General features: G+C 45.6%; 1 protein-coding gene across 4 annotated transcripts in view; it reads left to right on the top strand.

The window, feature by feature from the left end:
- The window catches only part of RNF157 (ring finger protein 157), a 74,787-nt gene that overhangs the window by 34,387 nt on the left and 20,613 nt on the right, over window positions 1-19,787 (top strand). For all 4 annotated transcript variants that reach the window (XM_006045295.4, XM_006045296.4, XM_044938597.2 and 1 more), the window contains 6 exons: window positions 13,257-13,345; window positions 15,283-15,429; window positions 16,501-16,618; window positions 17,180-17,246; window positions 17,532-17,575; window positions 17,996-18,043. In XM_006045295.4, coding sequence (XP_006045357.2) covers window positions 13,257-13,345; window positions 15,283-15,429; window positions 16,501-16,618; window positions 17,180-17,246; window positions 17,532-17,575; window positions 17,996-18,043 — 513 coding nt within the window. The remainder of the gene's footprint in view (window positions 1-13,256; window positions 13,346-15,282; window positions 15,430-16,500; window positions 16,619-17,179; window positions 17,247-17,531; window positions 17,576-17,995; window positions 18,044-19,787) is intronic.

Raw genomic sequence — 19,787 nt, 5'->3', positions numbered from 1 at the left:
GGGCCCCCTGCACTGGGAGCTTGGGAGCTCAGAGTCAGCCACTGGACCACCAGGGAAGTCCCAGGGCCAAGCTTCTTTTCCTTTTTTTTTTTTTTGTTTAAATTGACCCAACACCGACTGTGGAACAGGCTGTCCACCCGTTTCTCATGGCGCTGCAAATCAGGTGACCGTATCCAGTTTCTGCAGTAAAGAATCCACTTACGTCCAGCCTGAGGGCCACAGGGGTGGAGAGGGGAGCGAGCCTGGTGGCCGGTTTCTGGGAGATCCTCGAGGAAGGGGCTGACTGGTCTCAGCAAGCTTCCTTTCGAAGCCCTTTTATTTAGCTGTCAGTTTTCACAGAGCTCCCTCGCCTCAGCCGTACCCCATGTCCCCGGGTCCCCGAGACTGTCAGATCCTCTGATGTATTCTCTGAGAAACCTGACTTTAAGAAAAAGCAGGAATGTCTTAAAAAGGAGGAGGAGTTCACAGACATGCCAGCGCCCTCTGCAGCCTGGTCTCCACGTGGTCCGGGGAGCCCCTGTGTGTGGATGTATAACAAGGAGTCCCCGAGACACCGCGTGCATGCGCTGGTGGGAGCAGGGACAGGTCAGCTCCGCTGCTCCATCAGCAGCCCTCAGCCAGAGGGGTCGGTCCCAGCTCCCCACCAGCGGGTGCCTGAGTCTCCCTGCAGAATGCAAGCAGATTGTCTCAGACCTGAGCTTTGTGTTCTTCACTGGTTCATGGTTGCTTTGAATTGAGTGCAGAGATCACGCTTGTGCGCTGGACCACTAGGGTCACAGCAGACAAGAGGCAAGTTAGCTCCGCTCTCATTTTACCTTAGACCGTGTCTCTCATGTCCTTCTAATCATAAACTGAGGATATCAGAGAGCCTTCCAGTCACTGTGGTAAGAATTTTTATGCCTACGCGGGGAGGCTGGGTGCTGTTCCCAGGAGGTTCAGTTCCAATAGCCTATGTGAAAGATATGCAGTCATTCTCCCAGGTAAAAGTGAGATGTGTCCTTAACTGTATTTACTCCAAGTGTTTTGGGATTCATGGATAAGAGATACTTATCTAACTGCTGATAATTTGTGTATTCTTTTTTCCAAGAGTTCAAAATGGCATTACAGGTAGAATTTTTTTTAAAGAAAATAATATTGTCACAAATAATCATCACTAATGATCACTTCAGTTCAGTTCAATTCAGTCGCTCAGTCGTGTCCGACGCTTTGTGATCCCATGAATCGCAGCATGCCAGGCCGCCCTGTCCATCACCAACTCCCAGAGTTCACCCAAACTCATGTGCATCAAGTTGGTGATGCCATCTAGCCATCTCATCCTCTGTTGTTGTCCCCTTCTCCTCCTGCCCCCAATCCCTCCCAGCATCAGGGTCTTTTCCAATGAGTCAACTCTTCGCATGAGGTGGCCAAAGTATTGGAGTTTCAGCTTCAGCATCAGTCCTTCCAATGAACGCCCAGGACTGATCTCCTTTAGGATGGACTGGTTGGATCTCCTTGCAGTCCAAGGGACTCGCAAGAGTCTTCTCCAGCACCACAGTGATAACCTATATTTTCATAGCACGGTGTGATTTTTAGAACATTTTCTATTTGCTCTTAATCCAGTATTCTGGCCTAGAGAATTCCATGGACTGTATAGTCCATGGGGTTGCAGATAGTCAGGCACCACTGAGTGACTTTCATTATCTTCTTACTACTTACCCCACCTGATCGATAAGGGCTGTAAATCCCATTTTACAGATAAGGAAACTGATGCCACAGATGTTAAATTACTCACCCGAGAATAGAAGCAAGAACTTGGATCTTCCCTCCTGGTGTCTTATCAAATTGTTTCACTTGTATTCTTTCATGCTTGCACACAGCTAGCTCACTGGCAGGACCAGAGGATCTTAGCTCCTGGTTGAACTTAAAAAATATTGTTCCATAAAGCCTGTATTAAAAAGCACATGGCAGGAACTTCCCTGGCAATCTAATGGGTAAGATTCCGTACTTTGAATGCAGGGGACGTGGGTTTGATCCTTGGTTGGGAAACTAAGATTCCACATGCTGCGTGGTGCCGGCAAAACCAAAACACAAAAAGCACGTGGCAAGGAATTCCCTCATCGCCTGGTGGTTAGGGCTTGGTGCTTTTACTGCTCTGCACTGGGTTCAATCTCTGCTCCAGGAACTGAGATCCTTCAAGCCAAGCAGTGCTGCCAAAAAGAAAAAGAAAAGAACAGAAAAAGAATGTGGTGGGAGGGGGTTTCAGGATGGGGAACACATGTACACCCATGGCTGATTCATGTGAATGTATGGCAAAAACCACCACAATATTGTAAAGTAATTAGCCTCCAATTAAAAAAAAAAAGTATGTATATGGGTAAAACGGAATCACTCTGCTATACAGCAGATTGGCACAACATTGCAAATCGACTATACTTCAATTAAGAGTAAATAAAATAAAAAACACGCAGTCTGTTTTTTAAGTATTTTGTGAGTATTAATTGTGCCAACCTCTTTTTAGGGCAAATATTCAAACTCCAGGTGCTCACCATGGGCACACACTGTGCTTCTCTGAAGACTTTATTCGTGTCTTCATTTTACAGATACCCGTTGTAATCATTTATGTGTGCTGGTCTGGTCACTCTGGGTGATACAACGATGTCTCTAGCATAGACTTTGCCCTCGAGTTTATCATCTTGCAGGAAGCTCAGACGCATACACACAAAAGGGGAAGTGATAAATGAAGTGTAGACTGAGCTTCCAGAAGTTCTAAGAAACTTTACTTTGTGACATAAGTTTTGCTGACTTGGAAAGTGCTGCTAAACGCTGGAGCTTTGGGTTTGTTGTTTAAGGCTGTGTCTCTTAACAAACCAGGGCACAGAGAACTGCTGCGGTTTTCAACAGTGAAACTAAAGCTTCTGTGTTGTAGGAATTTCCTCGAAATTTCTTTGAAACATACTGAAACCAAGTACACACTCTCACCTCTTGCTTCCTGTTGTCAGGGTCCACCCCGGCTTACGGGAAACTACAGGTATCTGTGTTGCATTTCAAAGAAAAATTTGGTTAATTTTTTTCAGCTTTTAAAGAGATCCAAAATGACCTTACATTGTAAGAAAAGTGTGGTGTGGTTTTTTTTTGGTTTTTTTTTTTTTTTTTTTTTTTTTTTTTTCACAAAAGTCTATAAAAGTCAAAGACTTCTGAGTCAAATAATGTGGTTATATGTGGATAGCATCCCTGAATGGCACACTTATTTCACTCAACTAAAATAGTAGCTCTGATTATTACAGAAATGAATCAGACGTGTGCTTTATCTTTAGAAGACAGGTCTGACAAAGTGGGCTTTGCGGTAAAGGTTGCTATAATTATAGAATAGAATGTAGTTCCATAGTTTCCATTTATTAAAAATGTAAATGCTTTTAATACCAAAGGTGCATGTCCTCTGCTAACCCAGACTGTTAAATGGTTTCTTAAAGAACGAGAGAGAGATGACTTCCCTGTCGGTCCAGTGGTTAAGACTCTGAGCTTCTACCACAGGGAGCAGGGGGTTCCTCCCCTGGTGAGGAACTGAGATCCCACAGCCACGAGGTACAGCCCCAAAAACAGTTAGCCCAGGCACTTAATAGAAATGATGATAGTAGTAAGTGCGTGCCATTGACAGTCTACAGTTATTTCACCGTTAACAGTCCAGCTGTTTTCTCCCAGCCCCAAATCACCCTCTAAGGTGAGCAGGGGTAATGTTGGGGAAGTCTTCTCCCAGGTCTCTCCACTTCCAGGCTCTGCCAAGAGAGTCTGCAGGCCTGGAGGAGGAGGAAGGGTGGTACCCAGAGGTGCCAGCTTCTGGGAGCCTCTAAGATCTGATAGCCCCAACCTCTCCCCCTGGTCCCCTCAGCACTGGGGACTCCCCGAGGTGACTGTATCAGCTCAGTGTCCCCTTTTTTGTGTTTGGGTTCTCCAGTGCCCGTTTAACCAGTTCCTTCTATTAAATTCTCTGTTAAAATACCTGGGGTGGTTTGTTTTCCTGACTGGACCTTGATTAATGTAACCTTTACTCTCTCAAATTATAAGGCAGCTATTATCAGGCATATTTTACTGATGAGCAAGTGGAGACTTAGGGTACAGCGGTTTGTGTAAAGTTGCACAGCCGCTAGTACAAGATCCAAGACAGGTCCACCTTCCGTTTTGAGATCCTCTGCTTTCCATTCCTTCTCGTCCTTTCTCTTGCTTAATTTCCTCCCTTCCTTTTTTTTTTTTTTTAATAATTTTATACCAAAAGGAAAAGGACTTCTCTGGCAGTCCAGTGGTTAAGACTTTGCACTTCCACTGTAGAAGATATAGGTTCAACCCTGGTCGGGGGACTAAGATCCCACATGCCCCTCTGCACAGCCCAAATAATAACAATAATAATTTTATCCTTAACAGAAGAACTGCAAAGGTAGTGGGAAATTCTGGTATACCCTTCACCCAGCTTTCTCTGATGTTAACGTCTTATACAACCATGAAGCATTTATCCAAACTAAAAATTAGCATAGGAACATTACTATTTTTCAAAGCTACAGATTTTATTAGGAGTACACCAGTGTTTCCATTAATGTCTTTTTTGTAGTTCCAGATTACCTTTGGTTGTTATGTCTCCTTTATCTCATCCAATGTTTCTGTTTTTCCTTGTTTTTCATGACCGTGACAATTTTGAGATGCACTAGTTAGATATTTTGTAGATCTCCCATCAGTTTGGGTTTTCTTGTGATTAGATTAGAATTACGGATTTGGAGGAAGAACACCACAGATCTAAGTGCCCTTCTCATTGCATCAGGTCAGAGGCACACAGTAGTTCATGCTACTCGAAGTGATGGCAACCTTGATCGCTTAGTCAAGGTGGGTGTCTGTCAGGCTTACCCACTATAAGTCTTTCCTTTTCCATAATTTATTTGTTTAGAAGCTAGTTACTAAATCCTCTTGCTGAACTTTTGACTTCCCACTTAATCCTCAGGCTCTGCTTTCTTGGCAGATTATTAACTAGTGCTTAAAGAATCTTTGTATTAATTGACTAGGCTGAGAATTATAAGCCTAGGAGCCAGACTAACCATGCTAAGATTTATGGCTGTGTATTACTTCTTGGAAAATTATTAGCTGTTGCACCATTTTTGCCTTGCACTATGTTTAAACATGGAACTTGGCTATTTTTAGTCTCAGAAAGCTTATGGTTAATGCTAGGACACCTTCTTTTACTTGATGAACTGGAATCACCTCTGACAAGCCCAGAAAGATGATCAGAAGCCCAGGGTCTTAATAGCATGCAGGAAATCAGTAAAAAGCATAAGAGACAGAGAGAAGTGGTTGCTGAGAAAATTGGAAGGAAAATTGGAAGGGCTGAAGGATGCGGTTCGAGGAGTGGAGATTTACAAGGATGAATGAGAGGTGACAGGTAACAGATGGAGGGACACAGAGATCTCAGGTAGGAGGTCAAAGAAAGGTTAAGGATGGAACATAGGATGAGAGAGAAGCCTGTGACGTGAATCAGCCTTGAGGCTGGACTCTAGACTTGATATATTATAAATATTTGTAGTTTGTCCTGAGATTCACCATCTAGGATATAAGATTTATACTTCTAGCTCTAGATTTCATTATGGACAGACTTTAAGTGACCTTAGGCCTCAATATCAGAGAAGGCAATGGCACCCCACTCCAGTACTCTTGCCTGGAAAATCCCATGGACGGAGGAGCCTGGTAGGCTGCAGTCCATGGGGTCGTTAAGAATCGGACACGACTGAGAGACTTCCCTTTCACTTTTTACTTTCATGCATTGGAGAAGGAAATGGCAACCCACTCCAGTGTTCTTGCCTGGAGAATCCCAGGGACGGGGGAGCATGGTGGGCTGCCTCCTATGGGGTCGCACAGAGTCGGACACAACTAAAGTGACTTAGCAGCAGCAGGTCTCACTATAATATATTTAATATGTAAACCAGAGAAAGTAGTTCAGTTGGTTTATATAGCCTTGGCTAATCACTGTTATTAAGGAGTGACTGAAGAATAATCAGAGCTCTCAAAACTTTTGGAGGCTTAGCAAGACAAAATGAAGCAGATGGTGCCTTGTTAAATTAGCTACAAATTACAGATCTTAATATTAACAATTTAGAAATGAAAACTATCAGACATATGCTATAGGCTTTTATTTTATGCTATTTTGTTCTAATTATATGGGATTTCCATATCTCATGATTGACTAAACAAAATAAAATCTTATTAGAGTTTTTGAGTCACTAATGGCCTTCTTCCTAAGCCTGAGGCTGTATCTGCAAATATGTAGCTTAGCCAAGATAACAGACCTCACCTGGGCTTAGAATTCTGTATTTGATTGGCTTGGTGGTGATTTAGTCACTAAGTCTGACTATTGCAACCCCATGGACTGCAGCCCACCAGGCTCCTCTGTCCATGGGATTCTCCAGGCAAGAACACCGGAGTGGGTTGCCATTTCCTTCTCCAGAGGATCGTCCCAACCCAGGGATCGAACCTGGACTCCTGCATTACAAGCAGAATCTTTACCGACTGAGCTACCAGGGAATTGGCTTAGAAATCTGTATAAACTTAACTGTTTCTATATTTCATACTATTATTCTTTTTCTGAAGCTGAGATTCCTTTTTTTTTTTTTTCCAAGATTTTTAAAAATGTGGACCATTCTTTTTAAAGTCTTTTGAATTGGTTGCAATATTGCTTCTGTTTCATGTTTTGGTTTTTTGGCCACGAGGCATGTGGGATCTTAGCTTCCTGACAAGGGATCAGACCCCCACCTCCTGCATTGGAAGGCCAAGTCTTAACTGCTGGACCACCAGGGAAGTCCCTGAAAAGCTGAGATTTCTAACACAGCAGACTTCAGATGTGATCAAGTGCATTCAGGGTGGTGTGGCCGTACACAATAGCAGACCTCAGAGCATATTTCCCTTCTAGCAATTTGAGAGATGGAGACTTGAAACTCTTGTAATTGATCTTGAATCTTATATAGGTAGTTTACAGTCAGTATACTTCAGGAGGGGCACAGGTGGGCAGCTTGGAGTTTTTCAACTTGAACATCAACTTAGTTTTGAGTTTAGGTTTTTAAATATTTATTTACTTGTCTGTACCAGGTCTTAGTTGTAGCATGCGGGATCTTCTGTCTTCATTGCAGCATGTGGGATGTAGTTCCCTGACTAGGGATTGAACCCAGGCCCCCTGCATTGGGAGTGCGGAGTCTTAGCCACTGGACCCCCAGGGAAGACCCAGTTTTTAGTTTTGAAATATAGACTGGGGAAGACTTTAGTCCACTTGGCCTTCTTAATAATTGGCCTTTTGAAAATGCCTCTGTGTTAGAAAAAAAAAAAAAAAGACTGGAAAACTAACGCTTGGTGGCATTAGAACATTCATGTAAAAAAAAAATTCATATGCTTCTTTGGGAAAAAAACATGATGTGTATTTTAAAATGTCTATTTTGGCTGATGCTGGTGCTTATCCTTCTGGGCACATTTTTTACATACAGGATTAGGCATCTTGAAATCTCTTACTTAAAAGTGAATTCTTATTTGTAGACTAAGTTACCAGTCTCCTGACCAGGTGAAATCTGAAAGTCAGGCATCTAGAATAGAATGATGGTCTGAAGGGAGTCATTTCTCTGATGATTAGTCATTATTTACCAACTTAACTGGAGGGAAAAGATGACGGTGTCTGCTTTACTAAAAGCCCTTTTTTTCCCCTTTTAATGCTCCTTAAAATTAGCTGGTGTTAGGCAGAACCCTCTGTATCTAAAAGTCAGGAACCGGAAGTCAAGTAGGTTTCACTTGTGATCAAAACCACATATTTGATGCACTTGATGTCAGAGTGCACAGAACCCATTGCCTGGTCTGAGTACTCCTGAGCAATGTGAGTCAAGACCCAGATCATAATAGAGGGAGAAAATGGGTCTGTGATGGTTGTTAATGGAGACCTGGGCGATTTTGTGATGGGTGCTTTTCTCTGCAGTGGATCTTTCATGCTCTGTCATCACCTGTCAAGAGAGAACTGGGTTATTGGGCATACCCATAGTAGGGCTTAAGTATTTTGGAAAGGTCAACCTGAGAGGCGATATCATGTAGCCAGGACATTGGTCCTGTGTGCCCCTTGCCAGGGGGCCTGGCGGAAGAGTTAACAGATTATAAATAGACTGCCCTCTTGGAGGGATTCCTTTGGTAACCAGACCTGAACACAGAGCATCTTTGAGTCAAGGTCAAAGATGTGACCTTGTGACCCCCTCTCGGTGTCTCCCTCACATCTTCAATTTGAGTGGAAAGGATGTCTTTTCACATCTTGTCAGCTTTGTGGTTACCAGCCTTTCTACACAAGTGATTGATTCCTCATGAGGATTGGATGGAAAATTAATGTAAAGGGGTTTTACTGCTGTAAATATAGCTCATTGACGTTTTGGTGGACAGCAGGCACAATACAGCCTGTCCCAGGGCTACAGCTGGTTAAATAGGGAAATTTGTATTCATTTCACAGCTTTCAACCAGAGTAAACTGTTCTCCCCAACACGGATCTTAAGAAAATGTTCTGAAATATCACCAGTCTAAAAATATCCACTGGTAAAGTTTTAGACACACTGTGTAACTGAGAAGAGGGGAAGTAGAGAAGGCTGAGAAAATAACCAAACATCAAATAAAAAGGAACTGAAATTTAAATAGAAAAGCCCTAAAATCTATAAAAGCAAGCACTTATGTAAAAGAGTGCTGTAAATGAGCTATTCATATGACCCCAGATGTTGATTTCCATATTAACTATTATTTGTTTCTCTGACACAAGTGTTACATGTCTGCTATGTATAAAATCAGTACTTTTCTATTTTCATCATAGTTTGTCTAAAAATAATTTCCTTTCTCTTCAGAAGCAGATTTTTGGCATTCGGGGCTTTTTGCTTCGTAAATAAAAAACTGCATTAGGTTGTATTCATTTGTTTTTCTTTTATGTCCCTCTCCCTTTTTTCCTATTAAGTTTCTTTTCAGGGAATGTGTATTGTGTGATTGTTTGTAAGAGTGAAAACTGGAGATAGAGCAGGTGTTCCATCAATAAAAGATTAGTGAATGCATGATGGTCTGAGATAGACTTCTCTAGAAAGGAACCAGGGCTCCTTGGAGACATGGGGTTCGAGGAAGGGGACAGAAAAGCAGAAGGTGAACCTGGAGTGTCTTTCTGTGCCAGAAAGTAAGCAAGTGCTTCAACAAGTGATTGGGGCGGGTACCCCCATGGTGGTCCTGTGGTTAAGAATCCACTTGCCAGTGGAGGGGATTCGGGTTCGATCCCTGGTCTGGGAACTAAGATCCCACATGCCACAGGGCAACTAAGCCCATGCGCCAAAACTCCTAGGGGCTGCAACGAAGACCCAGCACAGCCAAAAATAAATTAATAGGCAGTTTTTTAAAAGTGATGGGGGCAAGTCTAAAGGACCCAGGAGCCATTGAGTGAGCTCCTGCAGGCCATATCCAGGCTGCTCTGTGGGTGTGTGGTCAGGCCCAAAGTTAATGGCAAATGTCAGCAAATTGTGTACCTTTGAAAACCCTTTTTATTTAAATTAATTATTCATTTTTATGACTGGATTATAGTCCCTTTTACAGACTACTGGGAATCACCCAATAATTTACAACTGAAGTAAGATGTTCTGTAATCTCATATGCACTGGGACCATATTTTTTTACAACAAAAATGTGCAAAAGTAGGGGGTAGTTTAACAAAATATTTGAAATTAGGATGGCTAGAAAATTTAGGATACATGGCTGATATACACATACACATATGTGTGTATAAATATATACATATGTGTTGTGGTGTTGTTGTTCAGTTGCTTAGTCGTGTCTGACTCTCTGTGACCCCATGAACTGCAGCACACCAGGCTTCTGTGTCCTTCACTGTCTCCCTGAGGTTGCTCAAATTCATGTCTATTGAGTCAGTGATGCCATCCAACCATCTCATTCCCTGTCACCCCCTTCTTCTCCTTCCCTGTCTTTCCCAGCATCAGGGTCTTTTCCAAAGAGTCAGCTCTTGGCATCAGGTGGCCACAGTATTGGAGCCTCAGCTTCAGCATCAGTCCTTCCAGTGAATATTCAGGGATGAACATGTACTGCTGCTGCTGCTGCTGCTAAGTCGCTTCAGTCGTGTCCGACTCTGTGCGACCCCATAGACGGCGGCCCACCAGGCTCCCCCGTCCCTGGGATTCTCCAGGCAAGAACACGGGAGTGGGTTGCCATTTCCTTCTCCGATGCATGAAAGGGAAAAGTGAAAGGGAAGTCGCTCAGTCTTGTCCGACTCTCCGCGACCCCATGGTCTGCAGCCTACCAGGCTCCTCCGTCCATGGGATTTTCCAGGCAAGAGTACTGGAGTGGGGTGCCATTGCCTTCTCCATGAACATGTACACACATGTTCATATCCATATCAGATCTCTGTAAACTGGCAATTCCACATTCGGTCACCAGGTGGCGCCTGGCTGGTGTAAGAAAAATGTACAAGGAAACTGAACACCAGGATAAAAGGCCAATGAGCTTTGTGCTCACAAAGTCTTCTTCAGCAACCCCTGGGAACTCATTGAAAGAGTTTCTGTGGCTGAGTGCTATACAACCTCCTCCGTGAAGCCTTCCAGAGTACCTCAGCCAGAAACAGTAACTTCCTTATAGTTGCCCTTTTGTTTGGCTTTTCTCTGCTTAATGTTCCGTTTTTTTGTGTAGCAATATGATCTTCCTTATATGCTGCTTCCTGAAAGAGCAGGACGTTGTCTTTTCCACTTGAAGTCTCTCTTTACACCCAGCACTGAGGGTTGCGGATAAGACTCTGATTGGGTTAATGAAAGGCTGCTAAGGCAGAAGCTTTGGTAGGTAGGAGCCTACAAACCGGGTTAGTTTCTCCTAAAGAGATTTTCAATGGTTTTCTTTTGTGGTGGGGGAGAGAGGTAAAGAGCTAAAATGTAAGCATGGATTTAATTATACTATAAAGGCTATATGCTTAGTCACTCAGTCATGTCCAGCTCCTTGCGACCCCATGGGCTGTAGCCTGCCAGGCTCCTCTGTCCATGGGATTCTTTAGGCAAGAATGTTGGAGTGGATAGCCATTCCCTTCTCTAGGGAATCTTCCCGACTCAGGGATTGAACCTGAGTCTCCTGCATCGGCAAGCAGGTTCTTTACCACTGAGCTACCAGGGAAGCCCACTACAAAGGATAGTTTTGTCTATATAAACAGTTGATCCCGGGATGTCTTTCCTTGAGCGCTGAATAATTTGCATTCCATTGCCAGTTATCATCAGATGTTATATTCTAAGTGGGAGATGAGGAACACTAGCTTTCCCCCCACCCTTTCCTTTTGTTTTTCTTCTTTGGGGGGAGGATGTGGAGAAGGGGCAAAGAATGAAGGGAGAACCTCTAATTTTTTTTTTTTTAATTCAGGTAGAAGTTATGGATAACTCTCAAATACCCGTGCAAATAAATATGATTAACTTTGCTACTCCAGAAAAAAATTTTAATCCCAAAGTCATTTATTTTGGCTTTAGAATAGACAAGCATTTGTGTCGGGATTTCCTGCCTAATTACTTTTTGCTTAAGCTTATTTAAGAATTGTTTTAAATTCCTTTAGTGTGACAGCCCAGCAAAATGGTCGGGGGTGGGGTGGAGAAATGGGCCACAGATGGGGTCTGAACCAGGATTTCAGCTTTCCTATATAAATGCCTCCTGATACGCTGCATGCAGGAGAGCAATGTTGAAATTAGCTTTCTGGAGAACAATTTGGCAACATAGTTTTAAGAGTCTTAAAAATATGCTTACTCTTTGATCCAGTAATTCCACTTCTAGGAATTTGTCCTAAGGAAATAATCAAGCAGGCACGCAGAAATGTAGGGACAAGGCATTCACCGTGACATTTAAGGGAAAAAAAAGTAAAACCCCAACTGGAAACATTGAATAATGTGGAATTGATTAAAGTAGGCCCCGTCTTCATTGTGGCATGCTGGATCTTTAGTTGCGGCATGTGGGATCTAGTTCCGTGACCAGGGATCGAACTGCAGTGGGAGCGTGGAGTCTTAGCCAGTAGACCACCAGAAAGTGTTAGTTGCTCAGTCATGTCCAACTCTTTGCAACCCCATGGACTGGGGCCCGCCAGGCTCCTCTGTCCATGGGATTCTTCAGGCAAGAATACTGGAGTGGGTAGCCATTCCCTTCTCCAGGGGATCTTCCCGACCCAGGGATCGAACCTGGGTCTCCTGGATTGTAGGCAGATTCTTTACCATCTGAGCCACCAGGGAGGCCCAGACCACCAGGGAAGTCCCTCAATGTATTCTCTTAAGGGTCACATTCATACACATGAAGTATCAGCGATCACACTGAATATACAAAGTCAGATGTATAATACCATAGACTCAATTATATTTCCCAAGTAAAACAGTTATAGTCAGCAAAAATCCATGAAAGCATAGAGTTTCGTGTGGATGTTCAGTTTTCTGAAAGCAGCAGAAGGGACCAGACTCTTCAGAGCTAGGAGGGCCACGTTTTTGCAAAGCTTCAAACACTAGTAGGTTTTCGGGAAACTGTATGTAAAAAATGTTTACTGCCCAAGTGACATTATAAGAATACCAGGAGCATTGTAGATCACCCTGATTCATCTTCTCCAAGCAATTCCCAATTAAATGTTTTAGTGTGTTCCCCTTTCTTATTTCCTCATTGTTATCACCTCACAACTCCAAACCCAGATGTCTAAACGGGGAGAGAGAGTGAAAGTGTAAGGTAAACGATGGACAATTGAAAACCTTTGATAACTCTAGAAGAGCTCCTGGCTCATGGTTTTTTTTGTTTGTTTGTTTATTTTCTAAAAACCCTCTGCTTTATATGATCAGCTGCGGAGGAAATTTGTTTTTCACTGTTTGCGGGCCTTCAGTGTACACACATTGGGGTTCTTTTGTGTTTGCAGTTCCTAAATTCTTCAGACACCATGCAGCTTCGCCGAAGGACCTTGCAGGTCCGGCTCCGCATGGTGTAAGGTCAGGCGGAAAAGCCTTTTGTGATTAACTCGGCCACCGTGTGTCGCATGGTATTTGGAACTGCAGCAGGAGCTTTTATTAGTTGTCCACATTTTGAATGCTGACTCACATAAGCTTCATCTAATGGGAAAGGCAGATAAATGTAGCATTCTGGACGACAGAAGGCTCCCACCCTGCCCTCCCAGCAGCTGTGACCTTGAGCAGGTTCACTTACTATGGTGATCCGTCTTTCTAAACACACTGTCTTCTCCCACTTTGTCTCTGACACAGTTTCCTTATGCAGCCCCTCCTCCCCAAGAACCAGTGAAGACTCTGAGGAGCCTGATCAACATCCGAAAGGACACACTAAGACTCGTCAAGTAAGTTCAGGTTCCCAGCTGGGGCCAGGTTCCAGGGGCCCTTCTTCAGGCAGGGGCAGCCGACTCCCCAGGGGACCCACAGAACTGTTTCTGCCAGACCCAGAGCCCGGCCTCCAGGCCGTGGGCTGCTTGCATGAGATGCGCCTGGATTGTTCAGAACTTTCTGAGACAGTCAGTGTTGGTGAGGAGCCTTCTCTTTTCTGAAAGCCATCGTGGTTATCCCAACCTGATGAACTGTCCAAAACAAAAGAGTTGTTGGGGGAGAAAGTGAATTTTGCAGATACCTGGACAAACCTGTGTGAAAATGGGATATTTGAACTTGGCACAGGAAGTCCTTATTTTCCTGCTTATATTTACTTTTTGGTTTGTTCTTAATCTCGTGTGCCTTTCCTCTGGCACCCTGGGTTTGCTGTTTAATCACCATTGTCATCGTTAGTTATCATCAGCATCTGCCTTCTTTGTGCTATCTCTGAGATAGTGTGTGTGTGTGTGTGTGTTTGGCTGCACTATGTGGCTTGTGGGATCTTAGTTCCCCAACCAGGAATTGAACTTACACCCCCTGCAGTGGAAGCTCAGAGTCTTACTGCTGTACCACCAGGGAAGTCCCGGAGATAGTATGATTTTTAAACCGATGCTGCCCTCCAGATAGCAAGTCTGTCCACCAAGAGTTTGGGTTCGAATTAGTAGTTAATGCATAGAGAACTAAGCAGCTGGGGAAGAAAAAAAAAAGAGCACAAACTCTAATAAAAGCTTATGCAGGAAAAGGAAAATGATTAGAGATTACTCTGTGGCTGAGCTGTGAGTAATGTTGATAGACTCACATTTGTATAGAGGAAGATGTACTGAGCTAACAAAATCATGATGCACTTTGTTGGGGAGCACCCCTGTGTGGAGCAGAGGGAAGGAAGGGAAAGAACGTCTTGGGACTTCCCTGGTGGCTCAGTGTTAAGAATCTGCCTGCCAGCGCAGGGGACACAGGTTCAGTCCCTGGTCCAGAAAGATCCCGCCTGCCACAGGGCAGCGAAGCCCGTGCGCCGCAAGTACGGAGTCCACGCTCTAGAGCCTGGGCTCTGCAGCAAGAGCAGCCACCGCAACTGGAAGGACCCGCACGCAGCACCGACATCAATAAATGATAACTTTTAAAGAACTTTAAAAAAGAAAGCCTTGTTCCCATAGTAGAAAGTCAATAGACAACGCCTAATGCTGAAAAAGTAACCTGAGCCTGTTATTTCAAAACATGCAGGTAAATGCCAAAAACAGTCAGCTGCGGAGGGAAAGGCGGTTTTCTCTGAAGAAGCGGAAAACGGGCAGAAAGAGACCCGCTGCGTTTTTGTCACAAGCCTTGTGGAAACTATTTGAACAATGGCATGAGTAACTTTGATTAAAGTAAAAGCTATTTTTTTAAAAAGTCTGGCAAACGCACAAGGCGCTTAACGGCAGCACCATGAAGTATCAGAAGTTGCCTAAATCCCCCCCAGAGGACCAACAGGGTGCTCTGCCGTCATTCAAAATGAGGGTAGAGGCCTAAGTGTGTGATCATGCAGGGTAGCCCACAGTAGATTCAGTTAAAAAAAAGAAGAGAAGGGACTTCCCTGGTGCTCCAGTGGGTACAACTCAGGTATCCAACGCAGGGGGCCCGAGTTCCATCCCTGCTCAGGGAACTAGATCCCATATGCCGAAACTCAGAGTCTGCATGCTGCAACTAGATCCAGCACAGCCATTAAAATAAACAAATAAATAAAGTTGTATAAAATAGAAAAAGAAGGGAATTCCCTGGCGGTTCAGTGGTTAGGACTCCTTGCTTCCACTGCAGGGGCCGTGGGTTCAATCTCTGATCAGGGAGCTAGGATCCCACCAAAAGAAAAGGAAAAGAAAAAAGATCACCATAAACATGTTAACAGGCTACCCCCGAATGCCAAGTCTTTGTGGTTTTCTAGATGTGCTGAGGAAGTGAAGACCCCCGGGGAAGAGGTGGGCAGAGCCAAAGTCCACTACAACGTGGAGTTCACCTTCGACACGGATGCTCGGGTGGCCATCACCATCTATTATCAGGCCACCGAAGAGTTCCAGAATGGCATCGCCAGGTAAGAATGAGGGGCCGGGGAGCCACGTCCTTCCCACACAGGCCAGGGTCCATGCCTGATGCGCTCCCTTGCGGAGGAAAACATTCTTTTTCTACACGCAGGTGAGAACTGTTCCTGAATTTGGATTTTCTTACTCACACAGTCTTACTTGTTCACTTTTTCTCTTCAAACTATGCTGTCTTGGTACAGTGACAAGTACCAGCATATTCCTTCAGGTCATCACGATGCTGTTAGAAATCAATTAGGCTGGGTTGACTTCCTGGTCTAGTGGCTAAGACTCCACATTCTCAATGCAGGGGGCCCGGGGTTCGATCCCTGGGCAGGGAATCTAGATCTCGCATACCCCAACTAAGACATAGCACAGCCAAATAAATAAATATTTTAAAAATCTTTTAAGCTACATTTCTGTGGATATGTGGGTTGAATAGATACCTTTTAAAAATTACTTATTTACTTATTTATTTTTGGCTGTGTTAGGTCTTAGCTGTGGCAGGATCTTTTCTGCAGCATACAGGATCTTTTCATTGCAGCAGGAGGATTAGTTTTCCCAAAGCAGGTGGGATCTTTGTTCCCTGACCAGGGATCAAACCTGCATCCCCTGCATTGGAAGGTGGATTCTTAATCACTGAACCACCAACGCTCAGTCACTCAGTCATGTCCAACTCTTTGTGGCCCCACGGACTGTAGCCCGCCAGGCTCCTCTATCCACGGGATTCTCCAGGCAAGAATGCTGGAGTGGGTTGCCATTTCCTCCTCCAGGGGATCTTCCTAACCTGGAGATCAAACCCTGGGATCAAACCCAAGTCTCTTGCGTCACCTGCATTGGCAGGCAGATTCTTTACCACTAGCGCCACCTGGGAAGCCCTCACAGGGAAGTCCCTAAATAGATAACTTCAATAACATCACCAAGCAAGGGCAAAGAAAAGAAATTATAAGGAGATCTTTTTTTTTTCTGTTCCACTCTATACTGAGAGGCTGTTGATAATTGACAGCAGACACGGAACAGAGGAAACCATCAGATCCTCTGGGCCAGACGGTAACTTGTGCTTTGCTTCCCACTTTGACCAACAGCTACATCCCCAAAGACAACAGCCTGCAGTCGGAGACGGTGCACTACAAGCGCGGGGTATGCCAGCAGTTCTGCCTGCCCTCGCACACCGTGGACCCCTCCGAGTGGGCGGAAGAGGAGGTGAGCAGCCGGCGGCCGCCGGGAGAAAGCGCAGGGCAGGTTCCACGCACAGACCCGCAGGGCGCGGGAGCTCCTCGGGACCCCGACCGGCAGCACAGGACCGGCCCCGGTGCTCAAAGGCATGCTCCCCTTCAGCCTTCTAATGCCTTCGTGCCCTGGGAAGGACACATCTAATTTTTCTATCCCAGAGCAGCCCCATTAACCTAGGATATTTTGAGAAAGCCGTGCCCAAAGGAAAGACCTACAGGTTAGCAACCTTTACATCTATGAGGTTTCTTACAGACAGACTGGTAGCCTTCAACTCAATGGACTTAGGTAGTTGGGAATGGCAACCCACTCCAGGATGTGTGCCTGGAAAATCCCAGGCACAGAGGAGCCTGGTGGGCTAACGCCCATGCTGTTGCAAGAGTGGGACACGACTTAGAGACTAAACTCCAGGTAGTCACCAGGTTGACGGGTGAGGAGCTACGATGAAGTTAAGGCCTCCCTTTCTGGTGGATAACTGTGCCCTTTGGATGTAAGGCCCCCTCCTCCCTCGCTTTTTCTTTTCTTTCCCTTCAGCTTGGCTTCGACCTAGACAGAGAGGTTTACCCGTTGGTGGTCCATGCCGTGGTGGATGAAGGCGATGGTACGGGTGCTTCCCGTCTTCTGGGCTGCACGTGGGCCCGTTTGCGGCAGGCAGGCTGGCAGCAACTGCGGCCTCAGATCCACAAGGCTCCTCCGTGGGCGTCAGTTTCCACATCCCGGCACCCTCCTGCTCCCAGCTTCCTCAGGCACTGACAGTCCTACTGGGTGACTTAACCTGCCCCTTGCTGTGAAGCCAAAGGGTCACAGGGGCTCGGGGAAGGTGGGTGGGGTCAGGCTGTATCATTACCTGTCTTCTTCCCCATCCGTGTGCCTTTCTTTCTTTCAGAGTATTTTGGCCATTGCCACGTCCTGCTGGGCACTTTTGAAAAGGTCAGTGGGTGACGTTATGGGCCTTGCTTTGGTACACACTGCTCTGTCTCTCCTCCGAGGACACGTGGAGGCCCTTTCTCTGGCTGCCTGGGCTCGGCAGAGCGGGTCTGGCTGGGAGGCTGCCAGAAGCCGGGGGAAGCACCCCCTTGCACACCCAGGGCCACAGAGGGCCAAGTTCCAGCTCAGCCACCAGCTTGCTAATGCCCCTCGACTCCTTAGGCCTCGTTTTGTCTTCTTAAATCGGAAGGGCTAGACTACATGCTTGAGGACCCTTCTAGAATGAGGAGTCTGTCATTCCACTCTCCGGGGGGTGGGGCTGGGGGGATCCAAGAATATGCCTAATTGAGAGAAGTAACAGGAGAACAGCTGGTCTCCCTTCTTCTTCGTCATAACTGTCGTGTTTTCGTGTTTTCCCTCCAGCACTCAGATGGCACTTTCTGTGTCAAGCCCCTCAAACAGAAACAAGTGGTAAGTATTCGAGGGCCGGGGACTGTTGGTGTTTCCCCACTTTGCTCTCTGTCTCTCTCTCTCTCTCTCCCCACTCTTCTGCTAAGCGCTCTTCTTCCCACCTCCCGGCCTTTTTTTTTTTTTTAATCAAAGAAGAAAAGCAGAAAGGGATGCTTTTCTGTGTTAGAAACGACTTGGGTGGCCTGAAAGGACGAGATTTGTCTCCTGACATTAGGTTTAGGGAGAACTCTTTTCATTGAAAAGGCCAGGCTGAGAAACTAACATTTCCAGCTAAAAGAATAAACTATCAGGGTCTGATTCAGGGCCAATTAGAGCTCTTGGCTTAATGTGTCCCAACATTTCTTTTCTCAAATTCAAAGTCTGCTGGCCACCTGCCCCCTTTCAGGATGACGGGCAAGTTATGCAGGTGTCTGCTGGGAGCCCTGACCCCTGAGGCGGGGGAGAGCCGTGGAGGGCAGGAGGGGAGACTGGAGTCAGCGGCTTCACCCAGCGAGGGTGGCTCATCATGTGGAGGGTGAGGGGCGGTCGAGTGTGGGGTGGGGTACGCCTCGGTTGAGATGCGAAGGAAGCCTCCCTCCCCCACGATGGCCGACAAATATCTGAAATTCTTTTTTTTTTTTAATTTCATTTTTTAAAAAATGTTTTTAAGTGGAGGAAAATCGCTTTACAATGTTGTGTTGGTTTCTGCCATACAACAACGCAGATCAGCCATAATCATACATGTATCCCCTCCGTCTTGCGCCTCCCTCCCCTGCCCCCACCCCACATCACCAGGCTGGGCTCCCTGTGTTACAGAGCAGCTTGTCACCAACTCTCTGTTTGACACACGATAGTGTATATATGTTAATGTTACTTTCTCCATTCATACCACTCTCCTCTTCCCCTCCTGGGTCCGCAAGTCCATTCTCTATATCTGCGTCTCCATTCTTTTCCTACAAATAGGTTCATCCATGTCATTTTTCTAGATTCCATATACATGAGTTAATATATTTGTTTTCTCTTTCTGACTTACTTCTCTGTGTAAAACAGGCTGTAGGTTCATGAAATTCTAGTTCTTCATTCTTTGAGGTACTAAGCGCTCTCCGCCCTTAGTGAGGTCAATAGTCGTCAGTAATACCTTAGTATGAATTTGTTAATAATGTCCTTTCCGGAATCATCACTACATTAAAGCAAGTTTTAAGAGAGGCAGAGGAGATGACAGAGCCTGAGCCCGGGGGTGCTGCCTGGAAAGGCCGGGCCTCGTGAGTTGCCTCACGGGGAGGCCTAGTTCTCCAGGATGCCTGCATGGGCTGGAAAGGCTCGGGTACCGCAAGGGAGTTGGTTCATCCCTTCTCCTGTCGCTCGATTGGCATCAGCAACAGGCTTAGTCTAACTGGAGACTAGAATGTGCAATCGATAATGGACTGGGCCTTCGGGGAGGGGATCACTGGGGGTAGGGGGAGTGAGGAATGAACTGGCATGAGGAAAGCATGAGGAAACGAGGGAAGGGCCAGCTTTGGCAGACGTGGCTCAGGCTGTCTGAGTCGAACTGGGCCTTGAAGTTGGGGTTTTAATTTTTGGCCAAGCTGCACAGCATTCAAGATCTTAGTTCCCTGACCAGGGATTGAACCTGGGCCCCAGAAGTGAGAGCGCTGAGTCCTAACTACTGGACCATGAGGAAAGCCCTGAAGTTGGGGGTTTTAAGAGGCAGGACTTGTTTTTCAGTTGCCAAGTTCGTATCCAACTCTTTGTGACCCCGTGGACT

Source organism: Bubalus bubalis, chromosome 3, assembly GCF_019923935.1.
Source record: "Bubalus bubalis isolate 160015118507 breed Murrah chromosome 3, NDDB_SH_1, whole genome shotgun sequence".
Taxonomy (NCBI): Eukaryota; Metazoa; Chordata; class Mammalia; order Artiodactyla; family Bovidae; genus Bubalus; species Bubalus bubalis.
Note: the sequence above shows the minus strand (reverse complement) of the source record. Positions and strands in the feature narration are given on the sequence as shown.